This window comes from Manis javanica, chromosome 6, assembly GCF_040802235.1.
Source record: "Manis javanica isolate MJ-LG chromosome 6, MJ_LKY, whole genome shotgun sequence".
Lineage (NCBI taxonomy): Eukaryota > Metazoa > Chordata > Mammalia > Pholidota > Manidae > Manis > Manis javanica.
This window is the reverse complement of record NC_133161.1, coordinates 101,325,001-101,342,319: the sequence shown is the minus strand read 5'-3', so window position 1 is coordinate 101,342,319 and position 17,319 is coordinate 101,325,001. Positions and strand designations below refer to the sequence as shown.

At 45.5% G+C, this 17,319-nt stretch overlaps 1 protein-coding gene across 11 annotated transcripts in view; it reads right to left on the bottom strand.

Annotated features, from left to right (window-relative positions):
• Positions 1-17,319, bottom strand: part of IKZF1 (IKAROS family zinc finger 1) — a 96,250-nt gene that overhangs the window by 61,688 nt on the left and 17,243 nt on the right. For all 11 annotated transcript variants that reach the window (XM_073239130.1, XM_073239131.1, XM_073239124.1 and 8 more), the window contains exon 3: positions 11,964-12,083. In XM_073239130.1, coding sequence (XP_073095231.1) covers positions 11,964-12,083 — 120 coding nt within the window. The remainder of the gene's footprint in view (positions 1-11,963; positions 12,084-17,319) is intronic.

Sequence of the window (17,319 nt, the reverse complement as noted above, 5' to 3'; positions counted from 1 at the left end):
AATTGCCTTGTTTCAAAAAATTCAAAAGGATTTACCAACCCCCAGAATTACCATAGAGAGTGCATGAGGAGAGAATGAATAGCTGGAATCTAAAACTAAAAATAATGTATTTTTGCATTTAATTCAGCCACTGTGCTTTGGAAAACTGTTTTACATGTTTACATTTTGCTTTATTCTCATTACTTTGTACTTAATCGAATGCTTGCTTGAACTATAGTTAAAACAGAACTACACAAAATAAGTCCAACTGATGTAAAAATTGAACGGGACCTGCATTCTCTCTACATCAAATGTGGCCAAAAAGGAGAACCAGGAAGCAAATTTTCACATTTCCTTGTGATGACAACTGAGAAAATGTTTTGAAGGGAAAACTGATGTAAAAACTACTTTAGAGAGTTGATAAATGACTAGTTTTTGGCTAAATTTCAGCAAGGACTAGAAAGATGTTCAGTAATATAACGACATACTCCTCTCCAGCACTCTAGGCCTGTGCTTCCAAAAGGCAGCCCCGGCCACAGATGGCTTCTGAGCACCTGAAATGGGGCCCATTCCGGAGTGACAAGGGCTGTAAGCCTAACACACAGACTGGGTTTCAAGGGCTACAAAGAAACAGGACTATCCTCATTGCTGACTGTTCATACATGCTCAAATGATATTTTGGGTATACTAAGTTAAATAAAACATATGAAAACTTTACCTGTGCCATTTTTCTTTTTTTTAATGTATCTACTAGAAAACTGAGAATTACATTTGCAGGTCTCATTATACTTTCATCAAACAGCGCTCTCCTAGAGCATTTCACAAATCAGTTCCAGAAATATCATTCATCTATGGTTATATGAATGTGGTTATCATGCATCCATGAAACCTCTGTCCCCAAACAAGGACTGCCCACAGCTGCCCTGTCTCCTGAGAGAGAAAGCCTGGCTGCCTGCAGAGGGCCTGAGTGGGAAGACCCCACACCTAACATTTAGGGGCGTGCATGGGTGCACATGTGTGAGCACAGCAGGATGATTTAAGGATCAATTTTTAGGAGACATTCTATCAATAATACAAAAGTTATTAAAATGGGAAAACAAACAAACAAACACAAACCCGTGACAGAATGTGGGAGCCCCACAGCTCCACAGTCAAATGTAAAGGATCAGTATTAAGACCATTTGTTAGTAATAGTGGCACTACTTTAAAACTGTGAGCAATACCATGTTTATAATAACAAAATGACTCTGTTCTCTTCTCAGGATTAAAACCACTTCACGCAAAACCACAGCACTCTCCAGTGAACACGACTTTCACGGAAGGCAGCTTAAACTGTGATGCTGAGGTTAAGTAAACGGTAGCTCCACCAGATGATACTTGATTGTCATTACTTAACATTACGGTGGCCGCCAACAGAGTGCTCTGGGGCACACTGGCCGAGTCATATTTTTATTGCTACCATGTTTAACTGTAGAGTCTAGAGATATTAAGAAAGCAGTACAATTCTTCTGGATTCTGAGAAGAATAAAAATAATCATATAGCTGCCTGCAGGGCTGTAATAAAAGTCCTTTTTTCACTGCAGCAGGATTTCATGTCTAGTGGGACAGTCCTTCATTTGGATGAAGAGCATGGCGCATTGTGCCACGCGCTCTGTGACTGCAGCCAGGACCCCGGTTTGGAGACCTCCCATTAACCTCACCGCCCGGTGGGGGAAGACAGCGGATGTTCAGGACATCCCCGGAATCACGCCCGGGTGATTTTAGTGGAAATAGACAGCCTGCAGCCATATCCCCCACAGGGGAGGTACTCTCCTGGCAGGCAGCCTTGCAGACACACACCCAAGCCCTGCTGCTCAGAGATCCTGCCACTGAGCTCACTCCTGCAAGTGGGCAGGGGACAGCTCTTTGGTTAATTGTGCTGCTGCATCAGGTACTTTGAGGAGGAATGTGGCAACAGCCTCTCCCAGGAACAGGAACAGAGCCCTTCACCAGCCCAGTTAGCTTTTGATTCCCCAGCCTCTCCTGTGTGGCTAACCACCTTACTGAGAAAGTGTCCTACTGAAACTGTGCAAAGGAATATACACAGGGACAAGGGAAGAGGTCATGTCCCACATCTGTACACACACATCAGGGTTCTAGTTAATCCAAGGAACTCAGTAACAGAATTATTTTGAGAAGACCAAGCTCAACCCCACATTGTGAAGGATATTGCGAGGCTAATAATCTCATAAATAAGATAGAGTCCTCCTCTAATCACACCCCCAGCAACAAAAGGGACACGCTAAATAAATATTCTATTTGTTAAAAGAGTCTAGTTGGTCTGACATTTCCAGTCTGTGATACAATAGCCAAGAGTCATGTGGAATCAACACTTCTGCTGGACGAACTATCTGCCCCCTTACTGCCCATGGTCTTCCCAACAGGCTCACTTTTCCATAACTCCTCCAAAAACACCCCTGCCCCTACCTCCACACCCACTGCAGCCACAAAATATGCCTGCTTCCCAATTTCATTGCAGCTGTCAGGACATTAAACGTTGTATTTAAGCCAGTAGGGTGCAGGTACGCCCACTCTCAAAAAAAAAAAAAAAAGCCCTAATTGTAGCATTTCCCATGTCTGTGGTGTAAATCCTTCCACCACAGTTGGCTTCAAGCTACCAACAGTTGAACCAGAGCCTGGCAGCTTTTCTGAACCTGTAACAGTCGGCCAGTTCCCTCTGGCTCCAGTATGTGATGAGCTTGAATGCATATTTGAGTTCCCTACACGTTTCTGTTGTCCCTCAAATCCTAACAGGCAAGGCGTGTACAATTTTGAGCAGCTCTGTGGTAATGTGTGAAGTGTAGTTCCTGCTAAGACCTTGAAGAGTGCAGGGCTTATCTGGCGGGTACAGTAGCCAGGCCTCAACCACGCTCAAGCTGGGGAGCAGCAAGGCGGCTTCCTGGAGTGGCCGGCTCAGCTGAACAATTGTTTGCATCGAATTGAACTGGTTCTGTGGAAACTCTGCAGGCAATGGTTAGGGCTCTGCTCTGCTTAAACCTTTTTACTTTTGCATAAAAGGAGGGGAAGCCTTTTTTTTTTCTCTGGGTTATATTTACACTTCCCAAATCAGAAAATGTCCTAACCAGATAGGAGGACAGGTGGCAACTGGCAACCACAGCTCAAAACCTTCTTTTTTTTTTTTTTCCATTTCTTTCTGAAACCCCATGTAGAAGGAAAGTTAACGAAATGTCGGTTGGTTGTATTAAACACAGAGCTAACTATTCTTTCAACACAGATGGAGCAAAGAAGAAAATAAAATTGGAACCAAAAACCTAGAATAGAAAATGTTTATCTATCTACTCCAGTTGATAAGTATCTATCTTTATTTCCCTTAGCAAACCAATTAGGAACCATCTGATCCTGAATTTAAGTTGTTAGAATAAAATGAAGATAAGATGAACATTGGTCACTGTTTGCAAAAATCAACAACTTTTCAAAAGTGACATGCATTTTGCAGACATGAAATAAACACCGGAAGGATGGTGGAAAATGCCAGGGTCAGCTTTTCAACCTCGTCTGACCCAGTTTTCCTAGAGGTATTCCTTTTCTTTTTAATTCAGACCCCCAGTTCTGGAACACGACTGACTATATTAAACATTTTAAACAAGCAGCCAAATGTTGGTCCTCTGAAGGTGCAAAGCTCTCATGTGTGGAATGTGGGGGGGCCAGGGGACGATGAATGCCTTAGGTTGAATGGGGAGCTTCAATCCGGGTTTTCACCTGGTGAGTATGTGGAGATATTTGGGGCCTCATGGTGAGGTGTGATATGGGTGGCTAGATATCCTGTGTGGGAGGGACGGTCTCAGTCAGTGAAGGCCTCTGCACCCCAAATGCCAATTGTTCCCACTGAGAAACATGGACATCATATTACTCCCATTATGAACCCGAAATTCAGATGTAGCCTTCAATTGTTCTATCAGCTTGAACGTCTCTCCATGGTCCCACCAGCTCTCCAACTGAGAAGCAATTGGACCTTTCTGTTCACTCGTTCAGTACGTGACCTGGACACCTACTGGGTGCTGGGAACACTGGGGGCTGGGATGAGTGGTGAGCAGCTCAGAGGTATGCCTTCCATGACAGTGGTGGCAGGTGTTGTGACAGGGACGGCCAGGGCCGGAGCACGAGGCGGCACTGATGTTTTGGATCATGGAGTGAGGGACGGCAGGGTGCCATGCCCCATTTCTGGGGAGCTGATCACTCCACATTCCCAAAGGCCACTTGGGCTGTAGGATTTTAGTCCTTTCCCCCCACTAGCTCCTTCCTGCTGGCCTACAACATACCTTCTCCTCTGACAAAGGTCAACCTGAAGGTCCTCCTGACCCCCCCACCTCCATCTGCTTCCTGTCTCCTGCCCCTCGCTCCTGCTGCTCCGTCAGCCTACAGCACTCTTCTCTCCAGCCCCACTTGGGCCTCCACCCCTCCTCAGCTCCTTTTGGGAAGTCCCCCCATCCCCCATCCCATGCACCTATTTGCCCTTCTTAACTTCCTTAAAACCTTTTTCCCAGTGGAGTCTATGCCATAGTCCTTTCTCATTCTCTCCTCTTCCCTTGCTGTCTTTCCAGACAATCGCATGCACTGATTCCCCAGGGCGTGGGTGCCCCATGTCCCTCCCACTGGCTGTCATGTAGCTGGTCCCCCCTTCTAGCATCCTGCCTCCAGGCAAGCTCCTTGGTGAGGAACCGTCAGCACATTTCAAGTGGGCCCCAACTCCCTGTCTGTCTTTCATTATGTCCAGTAGAATCACTGCTGCCCTGATTGCCAGGGCGGAAGGCACCATCACAACAAGGACGTACCCACACTGAGTAGGTGGGCAAGTGCCGTGGCCGCCACAGAGAATGCCGCCGCCCTGCCTGCCTCCCTGCTCAGGCATACACCATGTCTCTCTGCTGGCCACCACCAGAGTGAAGCATGTCTGAAAGGTCCCCCCAGATTAAAACACCTGGGGCTCCCCTCTGAACCCCGCTGCTCACTCCAGAGCAGGCCCCTCTGGTTCCTCTGTCCCCTGGACTCTGCCCCCATCTCCCCTCCCTCCCACCGACTGTGCCCTCCTAAAGCCTAAAGGGACTTGCCTCTGACAGCCTTGCCCAGACTTCAACCCTGTGAGCCTTCCTCAACCCTCCTCTTGCCACTCCCGGCCCAGCTGGGAAGGAGTCTTCCTTTTCTTGACCCTGGGCAGAGCACCGTAAGGTCCCGTGAGCTAGCTCTGCTGCACCACTGTTATTTGGCCATTAGCCTGGAGGCCTGGCCTGCTAAGGTCTGGAAGGCTGCACTTTGTCAGCCTGCACAGGGAAGGGCCCACCGGTATACCTGTTATTGGACGAATTCCCTAATTTCCTAAGACTTATTGGATGGAATTCCCAAATTCCCTAATCTCCTAAAAGTCAAGAAACCACAGTTTGAAAAAAAGCAGTAAGCCAACATTAACAGTGCTTGCACAAATCCTAAAGTGGACTCTTCAGGGGCAGCGATGGGGAGGGCCGGAGCCCAGAGTGGCATTGCCCTCGGCCATGGGCCATATATTTCAGGACATGGTCCTTATCTTCCACATACACTCAGGTGTACTGGATGTACTGGCCTGTGTGTGACTGAAAGTCAGAGCAGTGCATGAGTCTGTGGTCCCCATGCACTCCCTTCAACTGGGCACGGGGCGACACACGACTCCCCACTGCCCACCCTGGGCGGGCATTCTCCTTGAATCCCTCTCTCCATGGCTGGGAGGGACCTGATGTTTGCTGAGATCCTACTGGCCGTGCAGCCCCCCTGTGGCTGCTTTTTCTGCATGCTTTGTTTCCTAGGAACTTCAGGCTTTTTGTTAGGCTGCTGTGTCAGTGCTCTCCCTGAAGTCACGTGCCTGGAGGTGTCGTGGGGGTCCGTCCAGTCTCCAGATCCCCCATGACAGCACCGTGTGCAGATGAAGTGACAAGCACAGCAGCCACCACGGACGATGATCTCCCTGTGGGTCACCCGGGTCTGTGCCTCCATACTTTACCACACTGGGCAAGATAACGCCCCTCTGTGCACAGGGACAGAAATGGCATGAAGCAATCTGCCAGGGCCAGCAAGCTGGGCAGCTGCAGAGCCAGGGGCAGGATAGCCTACAGCCTACAGCCAGGCACAGAGGTGCTCCTCCAAGGGACCAACTGTGGCCTCCTGTCAAGTACCACACGGAACACACAGAGACACACACCACACACGTACACATGTATACCACACAGCATACAGACATACCAAACACGCACACATCACACTACACACACAAAGACACACATCAAATACATCACACACAATACTGATATACCACATGTACACAGACACACACATCACAGACATCACACACCTACCACAGACAATACACACAGACATACCACACACACACACACACACACACACACACACACCAGTTTCAATTTTCTCCAAGGAATGTTCGCAAACCCATGCTGCCTGCTCCAAGCAGTTTACACCTAGGACAAGATGGTGTGTGATGTGGGACACAATCACTTGTTTAATTTAGGAACCAGCATGCCACGTTGTTCTGCAAAGATTGTGATTTCCACATGCCGCCCTACAAAGGGGAGGTAATAAAAACCTTAACATTTACTTTAAAATGGGAAGTGATAAACCTGTTACGTAATAGCCTGTCTTTTTAAAACTTGAAAGATTTAGAAGGTAAGCAAAATAATTTATTTTTTAAATGCTATGTATGTCTCATGTTTTGGAAAATTCGTGGAAATGCATCTTTCCCCCTGGAATCAAGTTAGTTTGGACACCTCCTGGTAACACTACCTCCTGTTTCCAAGAGGCAGTCCGAGATCCAGACAGTGAATTGCAAGATGAACAGTAGAAAAATTTTTAAATTTGCCCTAACAAAGCCCTTGTACAATAACCCAACAATGATAAACCTTTAGTTATTCCACAAAGGAGAATAAAACCCCCGAAGCAGACACCCAGCTGCCCAACTTCAGCAGTTGTCTGCTCTCATAGCCTGCATCCCATTTGAACGTGCTTGAGCTCAGCTGCAGCTAATGCTCAGATGCTGCTAGATAATATTTTTCCCTAGCTAAAATGGGGTTTATCGGTTCAGAAGAGATGCAATTCACAGATAAAAACAACTTCCTCTAACTGCTGATTAGATAAGCAGGCTTAGCATCCGTACTCAAAAGCCTGCTGCCCAATCTCCAATTACGCCAGAGCCCACTGCTTTCTCTTTCCACTTGTGAAAACCTCTCTCCAGCGTCTCCTCCCTTCCGGCCATGGAATAGCATTACGGCCATTGCCCATCTCTTGGCAGAGCCCTGGTGGGCCACCTGAAGCCTTCAAATGAAGGAGACATTTGGCGCAGGAATGGCTGATAAGGATGCTAATCGATGTTAATGTCTTACAAGTCCCACCATCTTCAAACTCAAGACTGAGGGAGGCGATTTTTACTTTGGTTGAATGAATCAAAAAAAATTCTGTTTTTACACACTAAATCGTATTCTTGGATTTAAGGGGGGAAAAAGCTGTATTTTTTTTCTACCTTATTTTCTTCCCATTTTTGCCAGGGTGAATCAAACCTTGGTCAAAGAACTCAAAGGAAAGAACTCATGGCATGCTAATCAGCTTCAAGAAGGCTGCCTTGGGAGTGCGGAGACCAGTTCTCAAGGACATGCCATGAGGTGCCAGCTGTAGTAATTCAGTCCTAAAATCAACCACCACCGTGGAACAATGGTATCACCTCCCGACTCTGGGAGCAGGTCACATGAGTGGGCAGAGGCCAAAGAAGCACCTCCCAGGATGTAATCCAGCACGTATGTATGTAGACGTGTATGTTAGGGCCACATGCAAACATCACCACTGCCTAAGGTCAGCCAGTTATCCTCTCAGGTAGCCAGGCTATTTGGTGAGCCTCGTCCAACCCCACCACGGTCTCCAGTCTTTGGCCGTCCCCCAATGACTGCACTGTCCCTCTGTGCCGGCCTACGTCATCCTTCCAGTTCAGTCCCACCACCTCACTGTGCTCTGCCTTGCTCTTCTCTGTGATGCCCACATACTAACTTTGCTGGCCATCTTTCTCAGGGGTGGCCTGCTCTTTCTTGCCTGTAATCATTCTTCTCTTTCTCTGCTATCTCCCTGTCTCCTCTGCTCCAGCCTACCGAGCCTGCTCCCCACCAGTGACTACACTCATAGGCAGGGGGCCTCCTCCTATGCACAGCCAGGCTTGGGTGTCTGTCAAAGCACCACCCACAGCCATCTCCTCCTGCAGGCTGTGTGCTCCCTGGCAGCATCCTAGAGCTCGGTGGCCTTGCTCCACTGTAGGAAATGGAAACCATACAAGCAAAGGGAAAGGAGGGCGTCATGTGCAAAAATTCATGCTGTGAAGATGGAAGAAATGTAAGGGGTTACTGAATAAATGGAGAACACAACTAAGTTTTTAGTTTCTTACATGCAATGCTTTTATCCCCTCTATTAGACACCGATCCTGACGTAATTCCTACGAGATGCTTTTAAACATCCCTGGTCAACAGCTGCCAGAAGAAATCTCAGCCGCCTTCCACTTCTCTAGTGAGCCTGCCATGGCTGAGTGTGTAAATTTGGGGTTGCCTTACGAGGTCACTGAGTACAGCCTCTGCCTTGAGCAGTTTCATAAACAACCACTTCAGAGAGGTGAGATTTCTCTCATTTTTAAAGAGACCACTTCAGAAGAACAAGCTATCATCTCATTAAATAGTTGGGTCTGATGACTAAATCCTGCATCACCGGTAAGTTCTCCTTTGTGTCTAACTTAAGTTCTTCAAGCTGCACCTCAATCCGTTTCCTCTTCTTCAACTGTTCTAATCAAGACCTTCCTCTCCCATCCCAAGTGCTACAAACGTTACCTCCTCTCCCTTCTCAAGTGAGGCCACCACAGATGCCCTTGCCTGTCTCACGAGGCTTTAAACGTTCCGTTTTGTGCAGGTTGCATTCTTTCCCTCCTTATTGTCCTTTTTACTTTATGTCTTAGCTATTCTGTCTTCAGAGAAGTATGTTTACATTTTTACATGCGACCCTGGAGGCCATGCTGTGAGATGTGTTTCATGGCTGTTGCCCCTTGAAGATGAGAAACAGGCTCAGCGAGGTAGGACTCTGGCCAGGGGCACATGGCCAGGAGAGGGGCTTGGACATACATCCTCTCCGCTCTGCCAGCCTCCACCTTTCCACGTGGCCCTCGCACCCCTCTTACACGTCCTGTGGCCTGAGCTCAACAGGGGCCCGTCCCCTCATGCTTCAATACTCCTGCGCAGGGAGGGGCTGCTTCCGTTTCCTGTGGTCTGTCCCCTGATACGCCTTTGCGCTTCAGACTCCTTCCCATGGAGCTGATGAAATGTGGCTTCATGTGTATTTCCTTTTCCTTCAATCTGTTAATTCCCCTGTCTTTTTATATTGTCTCCTAGTGCTATTTACATACTTAATTTGCTTAATGACACATCTTACAAATCACTGTCATGAACAGCCTACCACTACATCCTAATGCTGGTTGGTTTCCTTCAGAAATCATGAGGGATGGGTACATGAACTTGCCTGCTGTGAAGAGCAGTTGGCTTCCCCGACACCTCCCTCTGCATTTAATGCTGTGCATTCCCGCTTGTTAACCTCTCCCCTCCAGAGCAATGTCGGCTGCTTTTGCTTTTGCATTTTTGGCTTTCTTGAAATGATCCGTCCATTTTTCCTATGGCCTCTGTGAGAGCATTCCCTCTCCAAAATAATATTCCAGCGCCCACCTTGTGTGGCTTACCATGCCTGCCCACATGGCTGCACCAACCCCCACACACAACCAAGCAGGGACGTTTCTCTGCTGCTTCAAACTGTACAGCCCCAGAGCTCATTTTTATAACTTTTATCCTGAAAGGAGACATGGAATGAAAATCTTCACTGGGTGCACATTAGGACCTGGAGCTCAAATCTCCGCCAGGAGATGCAGTCAGAGAACAGACAGAGGAGCCCACCAGGGGGCCTTACCAGGGGAGGCCCGCCACCAACTCAGAGTTCACAGGCGGGCATTCAGGGTACCATGAAGGCATTTAAACCAAGCTGTCCTTGTCTACGCCAGCAAGCCACACAGTTCTCTACTCTCCAGGAACCAGGCTGACTTTCAGTTCTCTAAAGGACACCCCTGGCGACCAGGCTCGCAGGCTGCAGGCAGTGGCGGGGATTTCAGGGAAAGCTCCCTGCCCTCTCTAGTGACCCAAGAGTCCTTGCACTGACGTCGTCTAGGCTCTTGGCCCACTTAAGTAGTTAACTGGCTACGTATCCACACAGTTCTTTCTGGCACTCGCTCCCTGAGCCCTCACTGTGTCCTGGGTAAGTATGAGCCTCTGTTTGTTGATGTCTGAAGTGCAGGGCATAGTACCCATGTCACTGGGCATCTCAGGGACCAAACAAGCTGAGACAACACAGGGTCGCCTCAACATGAGCTATTCATGTGCCTCCTTTGCACCTCTTTTCACATACATGCATCATCACTGGCTTACTATTTTTGTTTGAATTTGATGTTTTTAATTTATGTAAGCAGGTTTTGGAAGGAATCTTTGCGTGGTGTATGATAAACCTGTACCACTTCATAATCAACAAATGAAGATCTTAAATACAGATGCAGCAATTACAAAAAAAGCATGCTCTTCTGTGTCCCAACCCTGGGCGATCCTGAAATGATGGGTATAGAACAAACCAGAGATGCTTCTCTTCTCTTCCCACCTAGCCTCCCACACATAGCAGCCATCTCCTAACAGGGAAAAAGCACTCATATGTACTTGTTTTCTTGGTTCATCTGCATCAAATGGCTTCAGCCACTATTTTTGTCTGTCTGTACAATTAACTGTATAGCTAAATTAAAAAAAAAGAACCATTATACCCAAAATTTAGTTGGTCTCTGAGACACATGAAAACACACAAAATATGTTTCTTAGTTATTATACCAGAATGTCTACTAGAAAGACTGCTGTGGTGATTTCCTAATCCTGAGAATTTCTCTGTGTTCCCCTCCTTGGCAGTGGGGGCTTACACAGCTGGTCCACGCGTGGGCCATTCTACCTCATTTTCACCTATATTCTTTCTGATACTCTTTTGTGCAAATAAGTGGCTCTCAATACCTGTTGTTGTCTTTTAAAAAAGAAGAAGAAAACAGATACTTCAAAGGTCTGTTAACTTGTCAGTTCACGGTTGCATGCTATAATGGAGTGAAAACTAGTATTTGAGCCAGAAACTGAGTCTTGCTCTGACTCTGCTGTTGACTTTGGTTAATCCACTGAACCTCTCTGGGCCTCTCCTTTTTTCTACTAAAGAGGGTGGGCCACGGTTTCCAAACATGAACTGCAGCATGTGCATGTTAACTGGGGGAGAGATTGTGGATACTCCTATACCCACCCCTTCATGGAAAAGGAATATAAATGTATGCTGATCATCTAGATTTATTTTTAACATAAAAAATTTTCTAATTATCACATTTTCTATTTTGGGTAAAATTTGACACTAAAGAAATAGAGATGAGAGGGTAACAGAACATGCAGATTTGGCTCCTTTCAACTAAAGCTCTAGAAATAAACTGCCCTATTGCCATAACACATAAAATATGTAATTTTCACTATCTTCAAACTAGTAAGACTGGGTATTTCTGCAGTGTACTGAGACAGAAGACAACAGGAGCGATGTGCCCCCCATGGGAGTGGGGGTGCTTCTCAACACTGCCATTCTGCTCCACATGTGGGTCTCAAAGCCACGTGGACCTATGAGGGTCTAGCTCCATCACACAAGAGGGCCCCATTCTGCTGATCTTTATTCTGCACTTCCCTAGCATTGTGGTTGAGGGGAAACAACAGATAAAACGAGTCCATCACTTAATGGCTGTCTGGAAGGATCTAAAGAGCCGAAGGTGGCACAGGAGCAGAGCATGCAATAGCCTGCCAGTGGGACGCCCACATGGCCCAACTCACCCACTCCTCTCTCGCTCTTGGAGTTCTGCTGCCCTCCAGATGTGGTGGATAGGTCCTCAGGGACAGGCATGGGCTCATCACCATCATCTGGGGTGTCGCTTACTGGAGGGCTTTCCTTCCCTGAGGAGACAAGTAGGAGCTTGAGTTTCTGGGGATGCGGTCCACACGGAGTGCTGGGCCAGCAGGAGGCCCAAGTACCTGGGCTGCACGGTGGCTTGGCTTGAGGACAGCATGAGGGGGTATTACTGGCCCAAGGCAATGCTTCTCCGAGGAATTAAAGTCTGTTTTCCTTTTTATAAAAGAATGTCATTGCCACACACAAGAAAGAGAGAACATGGATGTACAAAGGAAAAAGCATATAAGTCACCTGCAATCCTAGAGGCACTATTACCACTATTAAAATCATGGGAACTGTGTGTGTATACATATGTACATACATATTTATATATAAATTATTTATATGTTATATATATTGATTTATATGTTATAGATAATATGTGGTGATAGATTTTCTTTATCAAAATAAATTATAGTTTTTAGGCCTTCTCATGAACACTCTTCTGTGCCAGGGACCATGCTTCCACAGCCTTATTTATAATGTCTCCATTTCATGGGCACTATAGGATTCCTTTAAATCCTTTCTCTATTTTCGATCTTATATTGCTTTCAATCTTTTTTCATATTAAACAACAATATGGTGAACGCTCTAACAGCCAACCTTTGCACTTGTTTTTAATAATGGCCATAGCATAAATCCCCTAATTTTTATGCCTGGATTGAAAGGCATCTGCATTTTTAAGGCTCCTTATTCCCTATGCCAGATTTTCCTGTTAGGCTTTTCCAGTGTACCTTCCATGAACGGGCTTCACCACACCCTCATGTTGATCTGCTCCGAAGTTCACCAGAGGGAGCATCCTGCTCAGAGCTGCACATTCCGCATCTGTTCGTTTTCTTTTCAAGAGCCAGGGAATATTTTCCCAGCTGCCTAATTTGATTCAACTTGGTAGGGAAGGGAGGCTTGAAAAGAGGATAAGCAGGGAGTACCATGCCTCCTGGGACCATCATTCCCTTCTCATGTGCATGGACTCTGCCAATAGGACTTCTTATCTTTGAAGAATGAAAATCAAATATAATCCACAAATTTGCGCTTATCCTTCACAAAGGGGGACTTACCAAATGAAATAGGGTTTTGCAGGATGCCTAGATCTATTCTGACTGAACTAGAATCAAGTTTAACCAGAGGCCCCAGCAATGGGGAACTCACTTCCACTCCCAGACTCAACACTGGGAAGCCAAACTGGTAGGAAATGCTTTTTCCTTTGACACTGAAACCCCTATACCCTCTAATCTTCTAGTAACTTAAAATTGAGTTGGGAGACACAGACCACATGCAAGAAATAGCTGATGGGGCCCTAAACAGATGCAAAATAGCTCATCAGAGCCACCATAGAAGACCAGTTGAGATTAAGACCCTAAAGGAAGGTTAATAGGAGAGAGACAGACTGGGATGGCATGGCTGCTGGCTGCGCTGGCTGCTGGGCTTACCAGGCAAAGAAATAGTCCCACACTGGCAAACCCAGACTTTTGTAGAGGAAAGCGTACAAATGATCAGAATGGCGTTAACGTACCTAGTAAACGTGAGGTGGAGTGAGCAGTGTCCCTGTTTGTTTCAGTAAGCCGCCTGTGAGAACGGCACCCACACTCCAGATCAGTGGCAAGCCCAGAGCACGCTTCTCCAGCACAGGAAATGAGCCTTACTTCATTTAAAATAGAACCTGAGCAAGCACCAAGGAGATGCTTCGCGGAACAACAGTGCATTCTCTAGGAAGCAGACATCACAATTTCATATCTCAGCTTCGCTGTAATTACCACAATTGGCATATTTTCAGAAAGAGCATTATTGGGTGTATTTGGATCACCAAGACAAGATGAATAGTTAAAGATACAGCAGGATCGTAAGAATTTCTCAAGGAAAAACAAAACGCCAGAGAGAAATTGATTGGCAGTGCTCATGTTACACTAAGACCTTGTAAATGTCTTTTGTCAGTAGTATTTCCATTGCCCTAAATAGAAGCCTTTAGAAGTAACAGTAGCTAGGTGTCTCTGTGTTATTTTTCACCTATTTCATAAGGGGGGAATCTCTGAACAGGAGAATGCAGGTGGCATATGGATAGTTTGACAACTCGGTTTTTTCCTGACGACCTAGAGTAATGGCTTCTGGACTTTGGGGACTCCAGAGGGGTGGCCAGAGGAATTTTTTGGGGGAGGGGGGTAAGAATAATCTTACCGGAACTTCAAATATAAAAACCAGTCTCCTATGAAAGTGGGGCCACCGCAGAGTGGGGAGGCTGTAAGATCAGAGCCCAAGGCCACCTGCCTTCGCACAGACTCCCGAGGAACCCCCTAGGAACGAAAAGTGGAGACCCTGGCATAACAAACTGGCCCACTGACTGGATGTGCAGAGTATGGGGGTGCCCACATGTTGTGTGACTAACCAGCTGTCATTATCATGGGGTGAGGCTGAGAGACTAAACTTTATGGACATATTTTCTTACTATCATCTTCCCTGGGACAGCTTGGGAGGGTTCCCTGATGGGGCTGGTTCAGACCCCAGGACACCCTGGAGCCAAGGGAGGACCATCAAGAATCAGGATTTATCCAACGAAGCAATGTGCTCTCTCTGCTATATTCAGGCTAGAATAGGTCCACGTAACTCTTGATTACCTTCTAAAAAGCCTGATAGGTCTGTTTGTTAGGAAGCAAGACAAGTACACATTGAGGATGCTTATGATACACATGTGCTTCTTAAGAATGCTTCCTGTCTCCTCTCTGAGTCAAATGCCAGCTGTCTAGTGCCCTCATCTTGAAGCTAGTACTTTCCTTGTTTTCTACAAGAGGGAGAGAAAGGAGTAATGAAAGCAGTAGGGACTGTGACTAAAACACCGTGGGTCAGACTGAACAACAGACGGTCCCAGCGGAGGAAACAAGTTGGGAGAAGGGAGAACAAACAGCCGGTCTCGGTGCATCCAGGGCGTCTAGCAAACAGACAGAACCAGAGAAGAGCAAAGTTGGATATATTCGCATGAACTCCAAGAGCTCTGCTGTAATTCAGCCCTGCTTGGCTGTCACTCAGTGGAGATTTTTAAGAGGCCATCTGATTTGCCTAAAAGCCCCCAAAGTTTGACAAGTAGCTGCTGAGACATTAATCACTCTCACCAGCCTTTGCACCCAGCGACCTTTGGAGTCTCCACTGTTGGAGATTTCCACGTGAACATTCGCCATTTGTGAAAGTCTTCATGATCAGCAAAAGTATTCTTGTGTGTGGTTTTAAACAAAGTTGCTCAGTAAACCATTTAAAATGCTAAGCCATAGAAAGATTATAAAAGATAAGAAAATAAAATTATTAAATCAAGTCAGCACATCCTAAATATTAACCCCTGTGACTAGAAATCCGTTGACCCAGGATACAGTTCTGGTTTGACCAATTATAAGACTGGCAGAAACATGGAATAAATCATCTCCTTAGAGTCTTTCCTCAAGAGCAAAAATGAGGCCCTAAACCATGATTTGGCCTTAGCTCACAGGGCTGTTATGACTATAAAATAATGCGTATGAATTCTGATAATCTCAATAAATGTATGGGATTATTTTATAAACTGTAATATACTATATAGAACCATAAGGTATGTGTGGCACCAACTGCCCATATTTTCCCTAAATTCATACACAAAGACAAGCAAACATACAGAACATAGAAAGAAATCAAGTATTTGAATGGAATAATTTAGGAGGTGCAATAAATTTCACCTGTTTAGAAAAATGAAAGAAACTTCTTACCAATTTATATTTAATTTATCTACTGCCTTTGTTTCATAAGCATTACCCATGAGAAGTGTTTGGGGCAAATTAGATTAGAAAATTATCTGAGCAGCTTATCAACAGCAAGCAAATACTTTCTCAAGTGGGTTATAATCCATCCAACAAAGTTCTGTGATTCCCTGTCTCCCAAATGCATTAGTTTTTATTACATATATTCTTAAAAAATTACCCAGGTGAACATAATTCCTGGGGGTAAATAAAAACTCAGAATATAGACTCTCTCCTCTAGAGACTGGGGGTGAAGCTTGCACTCCAGGGTCCAAATGGGGCTGGCACCCCAGTGTCACATCTAGCTCCCTATGGGACTTCTGGTCAGCTACTGAAATTCTCTTGAGTCTTAGCTCCCTTTCACCTGTATCTTCTTCACTGGGTGCTTGCAAAATTGCAAAGAGAAAAAACACTTAGGGTAGTGTTTGGTGAATGTAAAGCTGTTTATCAGTGTGATTTACTGCAGTGACATTTCCACTGACACTTGAGTGGGGGTGAGCCTCATTTCCCTACGCAGAACACATTTGTCTACAGAGCATATTCCTTGTTTCCATGTTCCAACAAACATGACAAATATCACTAAGAAAACATCCAACAGAGCTTTAGGGTCACAGGAGCAGAGGATCCTTAACATCAACCAGCTCATGTCCCTCATTTTGCAGATGACACTACAGGAGTCCAGGAGGCAGGAAAAATGCTTCAGGTCCCACAGCTGGAGACAGAGATGGGAGGTGATACAGGTTTCACAATTCCCATCTCTCACAGGCTTTTTCTCTTAGAAACCAAATAAAAAAATAATGCACATGCAATAAAATATACTTCAGAAATACTGCCAGAGAAGAAAGAGAGTCAGAAAACTAAAATCTTACCAAAAGAATGAAAGAGATGTGCTCTAAAGGAGAGGATAGCTCACTTCCAAACCTATTCAGTAACATTGCTCCAAACTGGTGGATACAAGTCAGTAAACAGTCATTGAATGTCCATCAAGACACTATCAACCAGGTATCAGTAGACAGTTATGATAAATCCCAGGGAAGCAAGACCCAAGTGGATTGAAAAAAGTCAGATATTAACTATTTATCTATTTTCAAAGTGATTATTTCACACATATATTTCACATATTTCACTGACTCCTAATGAAACTGCTGATCCTGCAGCATTTTTTACCTATGAATGTGCCGCTTTCATAGGATTCAACTTAGAAAAATCTACTTTTCTCTTTGCTGTGGACAGAACAAAACACTGCATAATTTTATGAGGAAAAAGGATGATTAAGTAGTGTATTCCTCAGAGTTCTTATAAAAAATGTCAACTACTGTTTGGCTAAATGTACACCCTTATTCCATAATTAACAGCCACTTCCCTCAATTTTAGAACCGAAAATGAAAAAGTGATATGATTAGGTTTTAATTAGAGAAGCAGCAAGAAATAAAATGTGTTCCTGAAATCTTTAGTAAAAATGACACAGAACTTTAAATGCTCTCATTCC